At 43.2% G+C, this 19,806-nt stretch overlaps 1 protein-coding gene across 12 annotated transcripts in view; it reads right to left on the reverse strand.

Annotated features, from left to right (window-relative positions):
- The window catches only part of LOC104149846 (probable global transcription activator SNF2L2), a 138,754-nt gene extending 119,735 nt beyond the window's left edge, over nucleotides 1-19,019 (reverse strand). For 5 of the 12 annotated variants that reach the window (XM_068924621.1, XM_068924615.1, XM_068924618.1 and 2 more), the window contains exons 1-2: nucleotides 18,873-19,012; nucleotides 2,984-3,244 (exon numbers count right to left, since the gene is read on the reverse strand). In XM_068924621.1, coding sequence (XP_068780722.1) covers nucleotides 2,984-3,208 — 225 coding nt within the window. In that variant the 5' untranslated portion in view covers nucleotides 3,209-3,244; nucleotides 18,873-19,012. Of the gene's footprint in view, nucleotides 1-2,983; nucleotides 3,245-12,951; nucleotides 13,080-16,999; nucleotides 17,117-18,872 lie in introns of those variants that run through there. The other 7 variants (XM_068924622.1, XM_068924616.1, XM_068924619.1 and 4 more) reach the window with 5 other exon arrangements.
- Nucleotides 19,020-19,806: the final 787 nt, after the last annotated feature.

Here is a 19,806-nt window from a genome sequence, read left to right on the forward strand (position 1 = left end):
AGAGCTAAGTGCCAGTAACTGGAGTCGAACCACAGGTCACAGGGGCCTGTGCATATAGGGTGCCAGCAACTGGAGAGACCAGAGCACGTGCATATTGTGCAGGTACGCACGTTAGTGTGTGATCGCTAGCACATATCAATCTGGACTGGCTGGCGAGTAGGATAAGAGGCTGGGGAGCCAGAAATTGAAGTGGCTTTAAGTCTGGGCCAGATACTGGAGAGAGCAGAGAGTCTGCGAGTTGGCTACTGGGGGGACCAGGGGGCCCAAGCCAACTACTGGAGAGACCATGGGGTCTGGAGGTCAGCTACTGATAAGGCCATACTGATAAGGTCTGGACCAGTTACCAGAGACTCATTTGCATGTGTGTGTATCTGTGTGAGGCAACTGGGAGAACAGGGGATCCAGGGCCAGCTACTGAGTAGACTGAGTGTCTAAGGCCAGCTACTGGAGGGATCCATAGCACATGTGTCCATGTGTGTCTGTGTGTGCAAGGGGGTCTGTACCAGCAACTGGAGTGGGGCTGTGGGCCTCAGGGGCTCATATGTCCAGGTGCCAGCAACTGGGGAGACTGGGGATCCAGGGGGAAGCAACAGACTGAGTATCTAAGCCCAACTACTGGAGGGAACAACATTGTATATATGTATATGTTTCCCACTAACAGGCTTTCATCCTGATCAGCCAGAGAGGGGAACAGGACAAGGCTGTTGGTGATGGTTGCATTTGCAAGTGCTATGTTTTCTGTCTGTGATGATCTTTGTGAATGGCTATGTATATGGGTAGTGTGTGTATGTGTGCCTATTGGGAATACATGCTCAGCCTCACTATTGGCTGGACCTGGGGACACAGAGCTGTGGCAGCCTCACCTCTGTCAGGCTACAGGATTCAGCAACCCCTAACACTTATATCAATCATTTTTCATATACTTCTGCATACTTTGGGTTCTTTTAAATTCTGTATGCGTTATATTATTCTCTGCAAGTTAGTCAAGTATCCAATACAGAATGAAGGTGTTTTACTGGTTAGTTTGTCAATTTTAAAAGTGAGAACCACACTTTGGCACAAATACACCTATCTCACAAATAACTGCATGCACCAAAGGATATTTTGTCTACTTTAGTCACACACACACAGGTGTACCACAACAAATGAACTGGCAGCCTGGAGAAGAACAAGGCTGTTCAAGCTGACAGTGCTGCTAAAAGAAATACTTGTGCAGTTACAGTCCTAGTCCCATTTCCAGAATCAGGGTAGAGAAGGGGAAGTAATTTTACTCTAGCTATACTGGTCAACTTTGGGTCAGCTATCTGGACACTTTATGGTCATGGTACAATTTTCAAAAGAAGCCTTAAAGTATCTCAAAGGCCTAACTTCTACTCTGGTACACAGAACTTCTTCAAGATGCTCCTAAACTCTCGCTAAGACCTCTGTGGGATGTTATTTGTTTCTATTACTGACATAACATCCAGCTCCTGAAGAACGCACAAGGTGAAGCCAGGTGTAGAAGTTACACATATTGTATGGAGCATTCAACTGTTCTACTGCAGAATTCCAGGTGCTTCCTCTCTTGAGAGATTCCTGAACTGCACAAGAGAGAAAAAGCTGAAGACAGCTGAAGAATGTAAATCCAGATTGCCTATTGAGTTTCTGGTATTCACCAGAATGCTGGCATCTTGGGCAGTCACTGACCCCATAAACAAGGAAATGCCAATTGTAAATGTCTAATATGGCTAACAGCTAAAATAATTTGATGCTTCAAGGTTCATGTGCATAAAATTTAAGTACTGAATGTACCAACCTCTCAAAGACGATGATTTCAGCAGTCAAATACTAGTGGGGTCCTGGACCATGGCTCCCCTCCACGCTGTCTTTGTGTTATCAAAAGTTTTAGTGATGTGTTTTTTCATACTGAAGAGGATAACCAGTGTCATGTCCTTATCAATTGGACATGACAATCATTGTTTTAATAACTGAGATTGAGCCATATGTGAAAAAGGCAACTTGAAGAAGTTGCCATTTCAGAAAGATTTTAAAAGTTTTTTAAAATTAAAAAAGGTTCATTTTTATTTTAATTTGAAAACTTCTCTATATGCTTATAGCAACCACCACAACAATTCCAAGTGATACCAACAATAATCACCAAAAAGTTTTAACTGATATCTTGCTCCTGTAAGCAGTAATTGCATATTTATGTGGGTAGAACATCTGTGAAATTGAAGTTATCATAAATTCCACAACTTTACTTCATAATCAAATAAAAGATGAGAATTAGTAAGAAAATGTTTCTCAAAAAGAAAATTTCAGACATGACTATTTCCTTATAGCAAAGGAAACTGATTGTGTAAACACACATGTAAATTTAGGCATATGACAACCACCACTGAAGTCAGATTACTTACATGCTTTAAATTACATATTTTTAAATTCCTTAATGAGATGGAGCCTGTGTAAATTAATCTGAGAATAATTTTTAAATCGACATGGAAGATTAAACAAATATTTAAACCTTTTAAGAGATAACAATTAAAAAATATATTCATGAAAAAAGCCACCCCAGGAAAGAGCAATATGGAAACACAATAGTTCCAAACAGACCTCAGAAAAGAATCTTACAAGATCTAACATGTAGGTTTAATTACAAAAAATGGCTGCTAGAATGGTCTTGTAGCACTCCAATTTTGTTCTCTAGCAAGGCCTATTCTATTGAAGTGTGCACAGTTTACAAGTTAAGATTTGTATAACTGCTAGCACTGCAGTTCAAACTGATCTATTAAAAACAAAAAAAGCTATGTTTCATCCAATATGTGCATCATCTTAAGTAATAATGATAGAATCAAAGTGTAGCTGCAGTTTTGCTAGTGATACATGAAGTGGAATAACTCACTGTTCTGCAGGTCTAAACGTAGCAAGAGTATGCTTTTTAATCAATGGAGAGAAGTCTAGGGGAAAAAAAAAACCTCGCTTATAAAAAAAAAAAAACAATTACCTTATGCAGTTGGTGTATGCCCTCCTGTGGGTAATCAGTGGGCCCCATCGTTGGCATTGGATGTGGGACACTGGGTGGTCCAGGACTCGGCCCCATCATGCTGTGTACTGAGCCAGGAGATGGCCCTGGTCCTGGGCTAGGTCCAAGAATTGGTCCAGGTGAAGGACCTGGCCCTGGGGAAGGACCAGGATGAGGCATTGTGCCAGGGTCCATTGACGTGGACATCTATTTTCTGTCTCCTTTTCAATTGACAGAATAGCTCTAATGAAAAATAAATAAATAAATAAACAGAATTTCCATGTGACATTAGGGTCAGTGGAATATAGTCAGGAAAGAAAACTATACTGGAGAAAATCTGTTGACAAGCATCACATACACACACATATACATGCAAGTTGTCATCAGCAGAAAATGCTTAAATGATCTTTAGTGTGGCGCATCAGTTTACCCATCCATCAAAAAGCCCACTAGAAGAATAAAGGAACCTGACAGTTCAGCCTGTTTTGGGATGTTTATGCATCATCCACAGAACAAAATACCTAGTAGGCTAAAGGAAACATCTACTAGAGAATGAGTTGAACTTCACAGAATGACAGATTAGTTGAGGTTGAAAGGGACCTCTGCAGGTCATCTAGTCCAACCCTCCTTACTTGTTATCATCAAGTTCTATCACATGGAGTCAAGCAGGGGACAAACGAGCATTAGGCATCTCATTCAAATGTGTGTTTGGAAATCTCTTCCTAAATCCCTCAGATGCAATTGGAATGAAGTTCTTATAAAATTCAGGATAATACAAGAAAACAAGTATTAAAATGATCAAGACTGTTATATGACAGGTTTTTTTGTATTTAAATATTTAATTAAGGACATTTCCAATTAGCTCCGCATGCAATCAAAATATCAAGTGAAACACACAAAAGACAACAGATTGCTTTGGAGTGAACACAGTTATAATTCACTTGAGGGGTTCTCCTGATGTCACAAGCCATGAGAACACAGCTCAAGTGGCTTATAAAATGGTAAGAGCCCAAAAAATGAATTATAGGCCTTCAACTTGCTGGAGAACCAACTACTATTTTTTATTTCTGTGTACATAACAGAACAAATTGAGGCAGACTACAAGTTTGATTCAATATTCCAGCTTTCTGAAAACTCTTATCAGTGTCTAACAGTTGGAATTTCTAGTCTACTAATACCAGTGTATTGTAATACAGAGACACAGATGCCATCCTTTTACAAAACTGCTGGTCAGTTGCTGCTAACAAGATCAGTCCTGTTTCTTGGTACTCCCTCCTCCCTCCCAGCGATACCAACTCCACGTCTGATCACACAGTGATCAGACATGTGGAGTTATTTGAGGAGCTAAACCAGCAGAAAACTAACCCTATAAAAACTAATTTTCTGCTCATTTAGGTTGCTGAGCTGACTTGCTGTGGGGTCAGATGAGCATCAGTGCCAGCACAAGGGAGCAGTTAGTAACACCCCTTTTAGCAGCAACTGGCCATTAGACAGGCTTACCTTATTTGCTTCTTTCACTTGACTTTGTAGTTTTATATTAAGGCTACCTGCCCATGGTCATGTACCCCATAATAATAAATGTAATGCAATGAAAAACAAAGCTTTTTACTTTGCCATATTTTGATGGTACATTCTAAGACCTAGCAGGTCTCCCTGACCCATCCTCTCTCCTTGTAGAACTTATAGCAGAAGAACAAGCATTCCACCTCCAATATCTGGATCCATCACAATCCACAGTTGGCAACAAATGACTCTAGTCATTTTCTGATGTAAGCAGTCTGAACCCCATCACTAAACAACTGTTATAAACCCACATTGTAATTGGCATCCTGGCTAGCAGAAGTCAAGTATGGAACAGACATGAACACCACCCTCCCAGGATTCCCACCAAAGCAGAGGAGGCCCATTGAGAAGACATGATGGAAGAGAGTAGGATGGTAGCTACTGCTGGCTGCCCCTTGTTGCTTGCAAACAAGGAATTCCAAGTTTACAGACCTGACAATCTTGTTCCTTTCACAATTGAAAGAGCATTTACCTAACAGAACCAATATATCAAGCAAAATGTTACTGTATCAAGACCTTATTTGGGTATTTCGCCCCCCCCAATCAACTACATGTTCTATCAGGATCAAAAAGTATTTACTAGCTTTTATTTATAAATTTCCTTTTGTTATGTTTAATTAGCTATGTTTCTATTCTGATTCAAGGCAACAAATTAGAACAAGGTCTGTTGAACTCACTTGAAATAAACTACCTTGAGATCCTATTTCCTTACAGGGTAAGACATGCTGATACCTCTGAAGCTTTTCTATTAAAAAAGATCACAACAGAACACCACAGGGGCTAATTAGTGCCCACAGTCCCACAGAACCACCACAACAGGAATCCTGTTTTTAAATAATCACAATTGCACACATCGTTATGGCTTCTTAGAAGGGGCCTGCAATTTGCCTGTATGAGGGACAAGAGACATTTCCACAGAGCAAAAGGAACTTTTATAAGTAAGAAATAATCGCTATACTGAAAAATACAGCAGCTGGTTGATATTCAAGGATCACCTCCTCCAAACTCAAGATTGGTCCATACCAACAAGCAGGAAAACAAACAAAGGAGGCAGGAGACCTGCATGGATGAACAAGGAGCCCTCGACTAAACTCAAACATAAGGAAGCATACAAGAGGTAGAATCAAGGACAGGCGACACAGGAGGAATATAGAGATGTTGTCCGAGCATGCAGGAATGGGGTCAGAAAAGCCAAAGTCCACCTGGAGTTGAGTCTGGTGAGGGACGCAAAGGGCTCCAAGAAGGGCTTCTACAGGTACATCAGCAGCAGAAGGAAGACTAGGGAAAATGTGGGCGGGGGGTGCTAGTGAAAGGGGACATGAAAAAGGCTGAGGTACTCGAAGCCTTCTTTGCTGCAGTCTTTACTGTTAAGGCTTACCTTCAAGAATCTCAGGCCCTGGAGACCAGTGGGAAAGTCTGGAGCAAGGAAGACTTATCCTCAGTGGAAGAGGATCAGCTTAGGGAACACTTAAACAAACTGGACAGACACAAGTCCATAGGCCCTGATGGGAAGCACCCACGAGTGCTGAGGGAGTTGACTGATGTCACTGCAAGGCCACTCTCAGTCATCTGTAAAAGGTCCTGGCGATCAAGGGAGATTCCCAAGGACTGGAATAAAGCAAATGTCATTCCTCTCTTCCAAAAAGGGCAAGAAGGAGGATCCAGGGAACTACAGGCCAGTCAGTCTCATCTTGATCCCTCAGAAGGTGATGGAGCAGCTCCTCCTGGATATTATTTCCAAGCACATGAAGGACAAGAAGGTGATGAGGAGCAGTCAGCATGGATTAACAAAGGGGAAGTCATGCTTAACCAACCTTCTTGATGTCAAGGACAACAAGAAGGGCTTCTTCAAATACATCAGTAGCAAAAGGAAGACTAGGGAAAAAGTGGGCCCGCTGCTGAATGGGGTGGTTGCCCTGGTGACAAAGGATACAGAGAAGGCAGAGTTGCTGAATGCCGCCTTTGCTTCAGTCTTTCCTGCTAAGGCCAGCCCTCAGGAATTCCAGACCCTGGAGACAAGAGAGAGAGTCTGGAGAAAGGAAGACTCTCCCTTGGTGGAGGAGGATCAGGTTAGAGATCATTTTGGCCAACTTGACACCGACAAGTCCATGGGCCCCGATGGGATGCACCCACAAGTGCTGAGGGAGCTGGCGGATGTTCTTGCTAGGCCACTCTCCATCCTCTTTGAAAGGACATGGAGAACAGGAGAGGTGCCTGAGGACTGGAAGGAAGCCAATGTCACTCCAGTCTTCAAAAAGGGCAAGGAGGACACCCAGGGAACTACAGGGCAGTCAGCCTCACCTCCATCCCTGGAAATGTGATGGAACAGCTCATCCTGTAGGCCATCTCCGATAACATCCTCAGAGGTAAACTCAGGAAGTGTGGGCTGGATGAGTGGACAGTGAGGTGGATTGAGAACTGGCTGGATGGCAGAGCTCAGAGGGTTGTGGTCAGTGGCGCAGAGTCTAGTTGGAGGCCTGTAGCTAGTGGTGACCCCCAGGGGTCAGTCCTGGGTCCAGTCTTGTTCAATGTATTCCTCAATGACCTGGATGAAGGGACAGAGTGCACCCTCAGCAAGTTTGCTGATGATACTAAACTGGGAGGAGTGGCTGACACACCAGAAGGCTGTGCTGCCCTTCAGAGGGACCTGGAGAGGCTGGAGAGCTGGGCAGAGAGGAACCTCATGCAGTTCAACAAAGGCAAGTGCAGGGTCCTGCACCTGGGGAGGAATAACCCCAGGCACCAGTACAGGCTGAGGGCTGACCTGCTGGAAAGTAGCTCTGCAGAGAAGGACCTGGGAGTGCTGGTGGACAACAAGTTAACCGTGAGCCAGCAGTGTGCCCTTGTGGCCAAGAAGGCCAATGGTCTCCTGGGGCGCATTAGGCAGAGTATTGCAGCAGCAGGTCGAGGGAGGTGATCCTGCCCCTCTACTCAGCCCTGGTGAGGCCTCACCTGGAGTCCTGTGTCCAGTTCTGGGCTCCCCAGTACAGGAGAGACATGGCACTACTGGAGAGAGTCCAGCGGAGGGCTACTAAGATGATTAGAGGACTGGAGCATCTCTCCTATGAAGAAAGGCTGAGAGAGCTGGGACTGTTCAGCCTGGAGAAGGCTGAGGGGGGATGTGAACAATGCATCTAAATACCTGAAGGGAGGGTGTGAAAAGGATGGGGCCAGACTCTTATCAGTGGTGCCCAGTGACAAGACAAGAGGCAACGGGCAGAAACTGAAACACAGGAGGTTCCATCTGAACATGAGAAAAAACTTCTTTCCTGTGAGGGTGACAGAGCCCTGGAACAGGTTGCCCAGAGAGGTTTTGAAGTCTCCCTCCCTGGAGATACTCAAAAGCCATCTGAACACAATCCTGTGTACTCCTGTGATTCTGTAATGTACTCTAGGTGACCCTGCTTTAGCAGGGGGAGTTGGACTAGATGATCTCCAGAGGTCCCTTCCAACCTCAACCATTTCATGATTCTGTGAACCTGACAGCCTTCTACGATGAGATGAGTGGCTTGGTGAATGAGGGGAGAGAAGTGGATGTCATTGCTCGTGACTTTAGTAAGGTCTTCAACACTGTCTCCCATAACATCCTCATAGACACACTGATGAAATACAGACTAGACAAGTGGACAGTGAGGGGGACAGAAATGGTGCAACTGCTGAGCTCAAAGTGTTGTGATGAGGGGCACAAATTCCAGCTGGAGGCCAGTCCCTAGTGGTGTCTCTCAGGGGTCAATACTGGGGCCAATACTGTTTAACCTCTCTATTGATGACCTGAATGTTCGGACGGAGTGCACCCTCAGCAAGTTTGCTGATGATACCAAATTCGGAGGAGTGGCTGAGACACCAGAAGGCTGTGCTGCCATTCAGAGGGACCTGGACAGGCTGGAGAGCTGGGCGGAGAGGAACATCATGAAGTTCAACCATGGGAAGTGCAGGGTCCTGCACCTGGGGAGGAATAACCCCAGGCACCAGGACAGGCTGAGGGCTGACCTGCTGGAAAGCAGCTCTGCAGAGAAGGACCTGGGAGTCCTGGTAGACAACAAGTTAAGCATGAGCCAGCAATGTGCCCTTATGGCAAAGAAGGCCATCAGCATCCTGGGGTGCATTAGGCAGAGCATTGCCAGCAGGTCAAAGGAAGGCATCCTACCTCTCTACTCAGCCCTGGTGAGGCCACATCTAGAGTACTGTGTCCAGTTCTGGGTGGGTGGTTGAACACCAGACCAGATTGCCCAGAGTGGTTGTGGAGTCTCCATCCTTGGAGATATTCAAAATCTGACTGGACATGGTCCTGAGCAGCCTGCTGTAGTTGAGCCTGCTTTGAGCAAAGGGGTTGGACTAGATTATCTCCAGAGATCCCTTCCAACCTCAACTATTCTGGGATTATAACAAGAACCCTCTCATAGTTCAGTCTCCTTGTATCCTGGAACCCATATGGAAACATGTTAACAAGTAAGAGCCTATAATCAACACCACTATCAAGAATAATATAGACAGAATTACTATGCAATCAATGTTGAAGTACAATAAATAGTAGCATTGCACAATATCCCAAGGTGCAAGGTATTTTTATCTAAGCCTGTCCATTAAAATGAATATCAAAATCTCCCTTTCTGTGCATATCTATTTCAAATTTACATTGCAGTTCTCATAAAAATTAAATGGACTTGGTTACAAATATATTAAAGTTGCAAGATTATTTGTATCTACATATTAAGAAATTCCTGAAAGCAACCTTGGAAGATTTAAAAATTCATTTCTAATGCGGTACCAAGTGCCTAAGCTGTAAAAAAAAAAATCACTACCAGAAGCAAAGGATGCACTCTCTACTCTAGATCAAGTCCTTCTGTTTCATTTAAGAGGCAATAAACTCTCCCAATCTTCTGGAATATCACTGTGAATCCTCTTAAACAGATTCATATTCAGAAATTGTTTGTCAAAGAGTAAATTACTTCTTTCTATAGAAGTGTGCAAGATCTAAACTCTTAAGGAAATATAAAATAATCAGCAAATTTTGTCTGAATGCTACGAATAAGTCCTGCCTGAGGGCCCACATGGATTTAAAGAGAAGAGGTGGTCTTCCCTGACAAGTGGTGCTAAATGAAGAACAGGCACTGCCATAAACCAGAACAGACCCTCCCAACTAAGGATTGGTTTACAGAGCAGAACTGATAAAAAGCTTATGACAATAAATTTCAAGAATAGCTGGTTTGCTGTTTACTAAGATTGAGATTGTACAAGAAACCTAAGGAAGTTAGGCACCCAATTTTCATTAAAATTAAACAAAAAACTAAACACCCAATTCCTTTAGGCCCTTATAAAAGTCTCAATAAAATCAAAAGTAAAAATACACTGAGAGGTAACAGGTGCAGTGTTTGCAAACTGTTGGTCAGGTTCTATCAATATGACATTGGTACAAGTCTGGGTACATTTTGGTGCAGTATATTCAGATAAGCAAAATAAAAACAGCTCTCTCCCATGGTCAGAACTGAGCCATTTTTTCAGACTGCTAATTTATTGAGTAGCTACTGTCACAGAGACAAGAAAATGTAAATACATCTAAAAATTTTCAAGGATTATAATAAAAATTAAAACACACATTTCCATCCCATCTGCCCCAAATGTTGAGGCTGATGGCTCAGACTCTCAAAATTATTACATACTAAGTACCTAACTCCTTTTCAATCTTATCATTTCCACAAGACTCCCACTGGAGTCAGGTTATTCATATTACTTCCAAGAAGAGAAGTCTCTTCTTAAACTGTAATCTCAAATTCCTTTTTAGACTTATTTTTAGACATTAGGATCAACAAACTTATTTTGTAAACAGCACCAAATTATAGGCCAGACCTTTTCTCCCTCCTCAGAACACAGAAAAGAGAATGGCATATGACAGATCATCCTTTCTCAAATGAGGTTAGCTCCTTCTCCTAGACAAAATATGTATCCAAATCAAAGCCTTTCCATGTCTCAAGTCCATGCTAGGGGAACCAGTGGGGATTAGATAGTGGAGATTAGATTAATTGTGGCAATGCACACAGTTCTCCCTATGATCCCAGAGACTTTCTCCTATCTCAGGTAGACATTCCAGAGTTCAGACAGAGGAAAAAAAATATATCATTGTCAGGGTGACTTAAGCCAAATCGGGATAGAAAAGGAGCTACATCACCCAGTGCTAAAGAGAAAGAATCTTTCAAATTGGTGGCCAGACTCTGTGATCATTTCTGGATCAAAGGGTTTAAGATAGCAAATATTTGCATTATGTAGAATTTGAATGCACTCCGAGGGCCAGAAAATTCCTCAAGCACAAATGTTTTTGCACTAATCGCTTTACATACACCCAAGAAGGTTTGTAACAGGTTCTCTTGATTGCAGGTACATAATAATACAGCCATTTCATTCTTTTATAGGCTCTCTAGAAGCTTGATATTTGGGTGCCCACAGCATCCAAATACATTACATGTACTTTGGAATAAACCTGCAACAAATGCAAATGTAACAAAGGTGTGAATTTCCTTAACACAAGAAAAAGTTTACATTAGTTGATCCAAAACTAATACTGTTTAAAAACTTCATTAATGACCTGGATGAAGGGACAGAGTGCACTCTCAGCAAGCCTGCTGATGATACTAAACTGGGAGGAGTGGCTGACACACCAGAGGGCTGTGCTGCCATTCAGAGGGACCTGGACAGGCTGGAGAGCTGGGCAGAGAGGAACCTCAAGAAGTTCAACAAAGGCAAGTGCAAGGTCCTGCACCTAGACAGGAATAATCCCATGCACCAGTACAGGCTGGGGGTTGACCTGCTGGAAAGCAGCTCTGCACAGAAGGACCTGGGAGTCCTGGTGCAATGTGCCCTTGTGGCAAAGGCCAACAGCATCCTGGGCTGCATTAGGAAGGGCATTGCCAGCGGGTCGAGGGAGGTAATTCTCCCCCTCTCCTCAGCCCTGGTGAGGCCACACCTGGAGTCCTGTGTCCAGTTCTGGGCTCCCCAGTACAAGAGAGACACGGAGCTACTGGAGCAAGTCCAGTGAAGGCTAAAGATGATTAAGGGACTGGAGCATCTCTCATGTGGGGAGAGGCTGAGAGAGCTGGGCTTTTTCAGCCTGGAGAAGAGAAGGCTTAGGCGAGATCTTATCAATGTGTCTAAATACCTGATGAGTGGGTGTAAAGAAGACAGTGCCAGACTCTTCTCAGTGGTACCCAGTGATAGGACAAGAGGCAATAAATTGAAATAGAGAAAATTTCATTTAAACATAAGAAAAAAAATTACTGTGCCAGTGGTCAAACACTAGAGCAGGTTGCCCAGAGAGGTTGTGGAGTCTCCCTACTTGGAGATATTCAAAACATGACTAGACAACTAGAACAGGTTACTCAGAGCTGGGACCCTGCTCTGAGCAAGGAGAGGTTGGACAAGATGATCTCCAGAGCTCCCTTCCAACTGCAACAATTCTGTGATTACAGAACAGGCAACAAATCACCACCACTGCTTAGGAATTTAAGACCAGCTGGACACCCCAAAAGATCCAGAAATGGCAGACTACTTTGGCCCAAGACAGTTGCACTGAGTCTAGCAACACATAGAGCAATAAGTATTTTCAGTTCCTCCTATTAGTTTCTCTTCACCACTGAATCTAGCTTTTGTCTTTTCTAGCCTGAGTCAACCCAAAATGATTCTCAGCTAGGATGTTTTCAATCAGATTCCCCGCCTTGGCAACATATTGGAAAATAAGTAAACTGCACCATTTAGATCTGATGAAAAGGCAATGTCGACCCAAGCATCAGCTGCATGCTGATAGAATGCTACAGGACAGATCACCTCCCCATATCTTTAAATCTACAGGAATATATTTAGATTCCACCTCCCCTCTTCAATTGACATCATGATCCACAGGTGCTTTTGAAGAAATACATTATGAAATCACAATACACTGTTACTGGGAACGGGAAAGCTTGGGGCCACCTTTCTTACATAATGAAAAATACAAAAGGACACCATGAATGTTTCATGATATTTGCTTAATTTACTAACCATAACCAAAACTAAGATTCAGGAATTTTAAGAATCAATAGTGAAGACAGCTCACAATAATTAAAACAAGTAACTAACAAGTCAATGTTTTGCATTTTAGATCCCCATAGAACACTATTCATTAGATAACATTTATCAAAACCCAAGTATTGCCATTTTAGAGTTAAACAATGATTATATTAATAAACAGAAAGTGTATATGAAACAATATAAAACCAGTAAAGGTGAATAGTCAGATCTTCAACTGACATAAACTAGTGCTATTCAATTTACATAAAAGGAGCTGAACACATAAAAGTTCACTCCTGGAAGGCAACTTGCAGATTTGTGTACAAACCATAGAATCAGAAATACATCACCTCAATTCTTTATCCAGATGCTTAGGACAGAGACAAGCAAGCTGTGGCAGTGTCCAGCTTTTTCTCCATCCCTCTGTTGGAGATCACTATCCTCCCCCACAGCAGAGCTAGCAGAATGGGTTGTGTACCTGCACCACAGACATTTCAGTAGGGAGTTAAGTAACATAAGGCTCTTTTTCACAAAGAGACAGTTTACTTTGGGATAGTTCTAATAGTCCCCACCTCCAACTCTTTCCCAATCCTCTTGTAGAAATTCTCATCCCTACTGTGCAGTTGTTTCAGTTTCTCATGAAGCAATTTCTGAATCACTGTAAATTACAGCCTAACTTCTTAAGGAAGTTAAGAAGTTTTACATTAGCTGATCCAAAACTAATACTGTTTAAAAACTTCATTAATGACCTGGATGAAGGGACAGAGTGCACTCTCAGCAAGCCTGCTGATGATACTAAACTGGGAGGAGTGGCTGACACACCAGAGGGCTGTGCTGCCATTCAGAGGGACCTGGACAGGCTGGAGAGCTGGGCAGAGAGGAACCTCAAGAAGTTCAACAAAGGCAAGTGCAAGGTCCTGCACCTAGACAGGAATAATCCCATGCACCAGTACAGGCTGGGGGTTGACCTGCTGGAAAGCAGCTCTGCACAGAAGGACCTGGGAGTCCTGGTGCAATGTGCCCAAGTGGCCTGTCCCCTTTTCCACATTCTGTACACTTCCTTCTTCTGCTGAAGTTTTGCCAGGAGTTCCTTGCTCATCCATGCAGGTCTCTTGCCCGCTTTGCTGGACTTCTTCCTCAGAGGGATGCACTGATCCTGAGCCTGGAGGAAGTGACGCTTGAATATTAACCAGCTCTCTTGGACCCCTCTTCCTTCTAAGGCCCTAACCCAGGAGATTCCCCTAAGTAGGTCCCTGAAGAGGCCAAAGTCAGCTCTCCTGAAGTCCAGGGTTGCAATTCTACTCATTGCCCTGCTCCCTCCTCGTAGGATCCTCAACTCCACCATCTCATGGTCACTGCAGCCAAGGCTGCCTCCAACCTTCACCTCTCCAACTAGACCTTCTTTGTTCGTTAGTACAAGGTCTAGCATTGCACCTCTCCTCGTTGGCGTCTCCACCACCTGGGTCAAGAAATTATCCTCAGTGCTCTGCAGGAACCTCCTGGACTGTTTGTGCCTAGCTGTGCTGTCTTCCCAGCAGATGTCAGGGTGGTTGAAGTCTCCCATGAGAACCAGGGCCTGTGATTGTGAGGCTACTTCCAGCTGTCTGTAGAAGGCCTCATCGATGACTTCCTCCTGGTCAGGTGGCCTGTAGTAGACCCCCACAACAGTGTCACCCATGTTAGCCTGCCCTTTAATCCTTACCCATAGGCTCTCAACTTGCTCTTCATCCACCCCTAGGCAGAGCTCCACACATTCTAGTTGCTCCCTCACATAAAGAGCAACTCCACCACCTCGCCTTCCTGGCCTGTCTTTCCTAAAAAGCACATAGCCATCCATGACAGCATCCCAGTCATGTGAACTATCCCACCATGTCTCTGTAACCGCAATGAGATCATGGCCCTGCGACCGCACACAGATCTCTAACTCTTCCTGCTTATTCCCCATGCTGCGTGCATTGGTATACAGGCATTTCAGAGAGCCAGTCAAGCACGCAGGCTTCCCAGGAGAGGTGCAAGAGGATCCTCCATAGCCATGTCCCATGCTGTCTCCCCTGCCTGTATGCACCCGCTGGAGGCATCCTGACTTGAGCGGTGTTTTACTGACTCCCCTGCCACTATACCACTCCCCTTCCCCCATCTTGCCTAGTTTAAAGCCCTCCGTACCAGGCTGGCCAATATGTTGGCAAAGACGTGCGTGCCCCGCTTGGTAAGGTGGATCCCATCTCTCCCCATCAGCTGCTGATCTTCAAAGAGGGTCCCATGGTCATAGAAACCAAAGCCCTGTTGCCAACACCAGCGGTGCAGCCAGCTGTTAACTTGGAAAATTTGTCTGCTCCTCCTCCTGTCCTTTCCCCTCACAGGCAAGATTGAGGAGAAAACAACCTGGGCTCCCAGACCCTTCACCACCATTCCCAGAGCTCTGAAGTCCTGTTTGATGGCTTCCAATTTGCCTTTCGTGTCATTAGCATAAATAAGGCATAAACTTCTACTTGCTGCCATTTTCATGGTAAATGATCTTTATGCTTTAATCTTGCATTTATTACTTCATTAGAGGATCAATCTGAAATGAAAAATTGAACTGAAGGAGTGCAGAAGAGGTGGAGGTCAAGGACAGTATAGATGGAGATCTTCAATTGCAGCAGGAAACAAAAAAATAAAATGAGTACTGTAATGATTTGTAAAAATGTTCTCGTTTGCTACTAAATGAAAATTCCCCTTTAAGAAAAAAGAATTATTGGATCACAACAATATTATTAATCAGGACCATAACAAATTGAGAGAAAAAAAATCAGATTTTTTTCAAGTTACTAATGTGTACAGTAGACTTTAACTTCAAAATTCAATAAAAAGTAAAAAAATACATTTGCAGATATTAATTCCAGTCACACCTTTGTCAAGAATCTATTTAGTCTAAGCACTTTTCAAATTTAAGAAATACTCATAGACCACTTCAGAAACAAACAAAAGAAAAGATCTACAACTACCACAAGAACATTCCTGTGGTGCATATGTTCTATGAAACACCATAATAATGCCAGTCCTACAGCTGAGACAACTCATGGAATACTGTATTTAATGAAACATTACTCTCACCTCTGCCAAGATCACTTATTGCATGATACAAGTAACTTTGAAATTATTTTAAAATACTCATTACCCATTCAATCTTTTTTCCTTACTGATATATTAATATGAAAATAAAATCCTGTCTCTAATAGTGTCCTGGTACATAATTTTTCCTTAGAATAACAAAATAAAAAAGTTGATGAAAATAATAGGGCAATTAGGTTCCCAAAGATAAAGAGTGTACACTAACTCAGACAGAAAAGGCGGCCCCACCTTGACATGCAACTCCTATACTACTAAAGGAAGAAAATTTTGGTGGAACATTTATTGCCTCAATCTTAGGGGCTATGGTTGGATACTAGTAACATCGAAGAAAGATCTAAATATACATGAAAGAAAGCAAATGGAACAATGTTGTAAATGGCATGGGTCCCATGTCATTTTAACGGAAAGCAAACACAATATTTAATTTGCAACAATTAAAAAAATTCCTTATATATTTGACTCTTCAGCCAATTACTTACCTATCTAAAATATTAATGAAAGAAAGACCTTCTTGGAAATAATGGAATTGATCTAATGTTTGGAAATTTTGAACATCAAAAACAAAGTACACAAAGGAAAATCAACTCCAATGTAATCTATTTAGTCATATTGAGGTTTAAGCACAGTATTTATTTGATAATATTTACACTCACTTTAAAACTAATTTTTAAAAAACTGATTCTTTAGAATACCTTTTAAAAAATCTGATTCAAATTATAGGTTAAAAATACTTTTTTTCCATTGTGTACATTTTGTTGCTCCTTTATCATAAATTCTGTTTGGGTGGAAAAAGGACAAATTTATAAATTCCATTTCCCCCCCCCCCCAGCAAATACAAAGGACTTCATTAAATATGGTCTGGGGAAGATGAGGGGGAGGGGAAGTACTATGTGTTTTATCCACATACAAACTTCAGATGAATAATGTTAACAAAGAGATCCAAACTCAATCACTCTCTCCCCCGACAGAGAGACTAGAGTTTCCCATTCTGATTTTCTTCATTAAACTGTAAGGTTTTGCTTTTAAAACCCCAACGCAAAACTTCCGGGATTGCTGGGGAATGTACAGGCCTCGACTTGATGTCTGTAACACATCCCAGTACCTCCATCCACAAACACACAAGCGACATGTAAGCACATTTAGCAGATCCATATTTTCCTCTCCTGCCTTCCTAGGAAGTTTTAGCCCCGATCGATAGGATCTAAAAATCCATTTTGAAAGAGCCAGTCCTGCTGTCTCCTCTCACTCTACAAAGCAATGGCTGCACAGCTTTTCCTGGTGAGTTACCTTGATGAAGTGACACCCAAACGTGAGATCTATGCATGCACGAGATCGGTTAAGACCCAGATGCATAGACTGGAAGCATGTTTCATGGCAAAACTAGGCCTGTCTCTCCTCCCCCCTCCCCCGTCATCATGTCACACCAATCAAATACTTCCGTGTATGTGTGAGTCTGTATTTGGCTGCTATGGCTTCCTGATACTCTGCTGCTGATTGCATACACAGAGGGAAGGGGGGGAAAAAGCACCTCCAGCCACCACAAAACCTTGCCTCTTCCTCTCTCCAAGCAGAGAAAGACCCCAACTGCCCTCCTTCTCCAGGCTCGCTCAGCACACAGCATCCAGTAACAAACTGGAACACTAGCTGAAAGACTCATTTTCTACTTACCTCCTCTTAATCACCGAGAGGAGGAGGAAAAACAACAACTTTTTTTGTGCAAAGAACAATAACAAAATCCCTCTCCCGATGGGGTGATGAGAATCACCTCTTTACAAACAACTTGCATTTACAATAACAGAAGCGGGTATGTACTCCCCCCCCCCAAAAGGGCCGATTTTCCGTGCATACCGGAAACGCGATTTGTTTGGAAGGCGATTATAAAATTGTAAGCGCATGTTTTATGCCACTCTTTGTTCCTCAGGCTACTGCAAGGCCGGGGGGGGGGGGGAGGCGGCTTGCTTTTTGCAGAGAAAAGAGAAGGAGAGAAGCTATTTTAGGAAGTGAATCACGACATCTTTACAACAAGAATGACTTGTCTGTGCAATTAAAAACATAGATTGAACGATACTAAACTGAAAGGCAACAGGAGCTGCAGCCTTGCTTAGTGAAGCAAGCTCCTGCTCCCCAAACATACTCCCGTGTGTGTGTACGTTTGGGGCAAACAGAGAGATTACCCGGATCACAGCCCCCTTGGCTTTACTGGTTAATGCTGCTATTCTAACAAATAATACCGCTCCCCCCACACACCTGTTTTCCTCCTCTTTCCACTCCACTTCTCTTTCCTCGGCCACATCTACCTAAATATTTGCAATGGAAGACAACAATCCTATTACAAAACACTAACGAACTGCAATGTTTGTCTTCCCCCCTTTCCTAAAACAGAACACACTGAACTTCAACATGCAACATTCAGCTGCCCTAGCCACATGCAATAAAACTAACCCTTCTGCTCGAAAGAGGGGAGGATTATAATCTCCCTCCCAGCACCCCCTGTTTATAGCTACTAAAATACAGCTCGATCAATCAATGCGGAAAAAGAAAAGGAGACGAGCTATCAACCTCCCAGCCCCATCACAACCGCTGAGTTGCTCCTGAAGGGGCTGTTACTTCTGGAATCTATTTCTGTCTCCACTGCTTTGCCTGGAGCTAAACGCTCTCTTCAGCCGCAGTACCAAAGGACTAGAAAAGCGGCTGATTACTGTTATCTTAATTTTTCAGTCGCTTTCTTTAAAAATTACATATACGCAAACACACGCAGACAGATAGATAGATATAGATACACACAACATTCCCTGCTTTCTCCTCCTTCTCTCTGTTGGTGCAGCTGACACAAATCAGGAACCGGAGTTCTTTTTTTTTTTCTTATTAGAAATTTGCATTATGATTATTCCAAAAATATTGGATCGTGTTTTTTTCTCTTCACTCCCTGATAAACATAAATGTTTTTGGAGCAATGGAGGTTGGAGAAGGTGGGGAGGAAAAGAAGGAGGTCGCATAATAATCCTTGGAACCAGCAGGGGTGTTTTTTTAAGGAGTGAAAGTGGGCATGGTGCGTGGTTGCGTAATCAATAATAATAAATTATTTCAAAAAGAGATTATAATGGCAAAAGTCGAGAGTGTGCAAGGAAAGGGAGGGGACAGAATTGTAAATTATATTTACCTTGCTTGAGAGGAATGTTGTGTTGAATGGCTTCCCTCTCTGTGAGTCACCCAGAGTACAAAACCAGAGAGCGATTAGATTATGACTTCATTGATGACAGGCATTCCTTCTTCCTGCCTCATCCCACCGCTTCCCCAACCCGATACCATCGTTCAGGAAGAGAGTTCTCCCATTGGTTCACCTCGAGGAGAGCACCCGCCTCCTACACAGAAAGGGCGGTCCAATGGACGCTCATTAACTGCTGTGCAGCCCGGAAGGGGGGGGAGGGGGTATGTATGTATGTTAAAAATAAAAGTGGTGCTATTACTGCTAAAATGTGGCAGGAGTAGGTGTAAATATGCATGGTTAGCAGCCTCTCTTAGGAAGCGTAGGCTGCTGCTTGAGGTTTTTTTCCACGTTTTCTCCCTTTCTGCTTGCGCGCTTTTAGGGAAGAGAAAAGCTAGAGGTATCTCAGTTGAGGAAGAGAGGGGAAGGACTATAGTAATAATAGTAGCTGGGGGATAGGTGGAAAAAGGTGCTGAAATTTAAATATGTCTCTGCTAGTAGAAGTCCCTAGGAAACTAGGGGACAGGGGAGGATGGGGAGGAATGAGGCTGAGGTTGAAAGTTGTTGTATCTAATGATTATGTGGGGGGGGGGTCTTGGATTTTTTTTTCTTTCCTCTTAAAAAGGTATCGAGGGGTGTTAAGAATGACAAAACTTTTTGTCCCCCTCCGCTTTTGGGGGAGGGGGGGAAGAGGCTGTAGAAAACATCTCAGCTAAATCTGTCTGTCGAGATCACCAGTCAACTGTCGAATGTCTGTTAATGAAGACCAGGAGTAATAGGCTATTATTAACTAAATGTTCTTCTAGAAAACCTGACTCTGTCCTCGGTCTGGAGGTGGTTATTAGAGTAACCGCTAGATGTCATATTGCATGCAAATAGATGGCCACTG

This window comes from Struthio camelus, chromosome W (genome assembly GCF_040807025.1).
Source record: "Struthio camelus isolate bStrCam1 chromosome W, bStrCam1.hap1, whole genome shotgun sequence".
Lineage (NCBI taxonomy): Eukaryota > Metazoa > Chordata > Aves > Struthioniformes > Struthionidae > Struthio > Struthio camelus.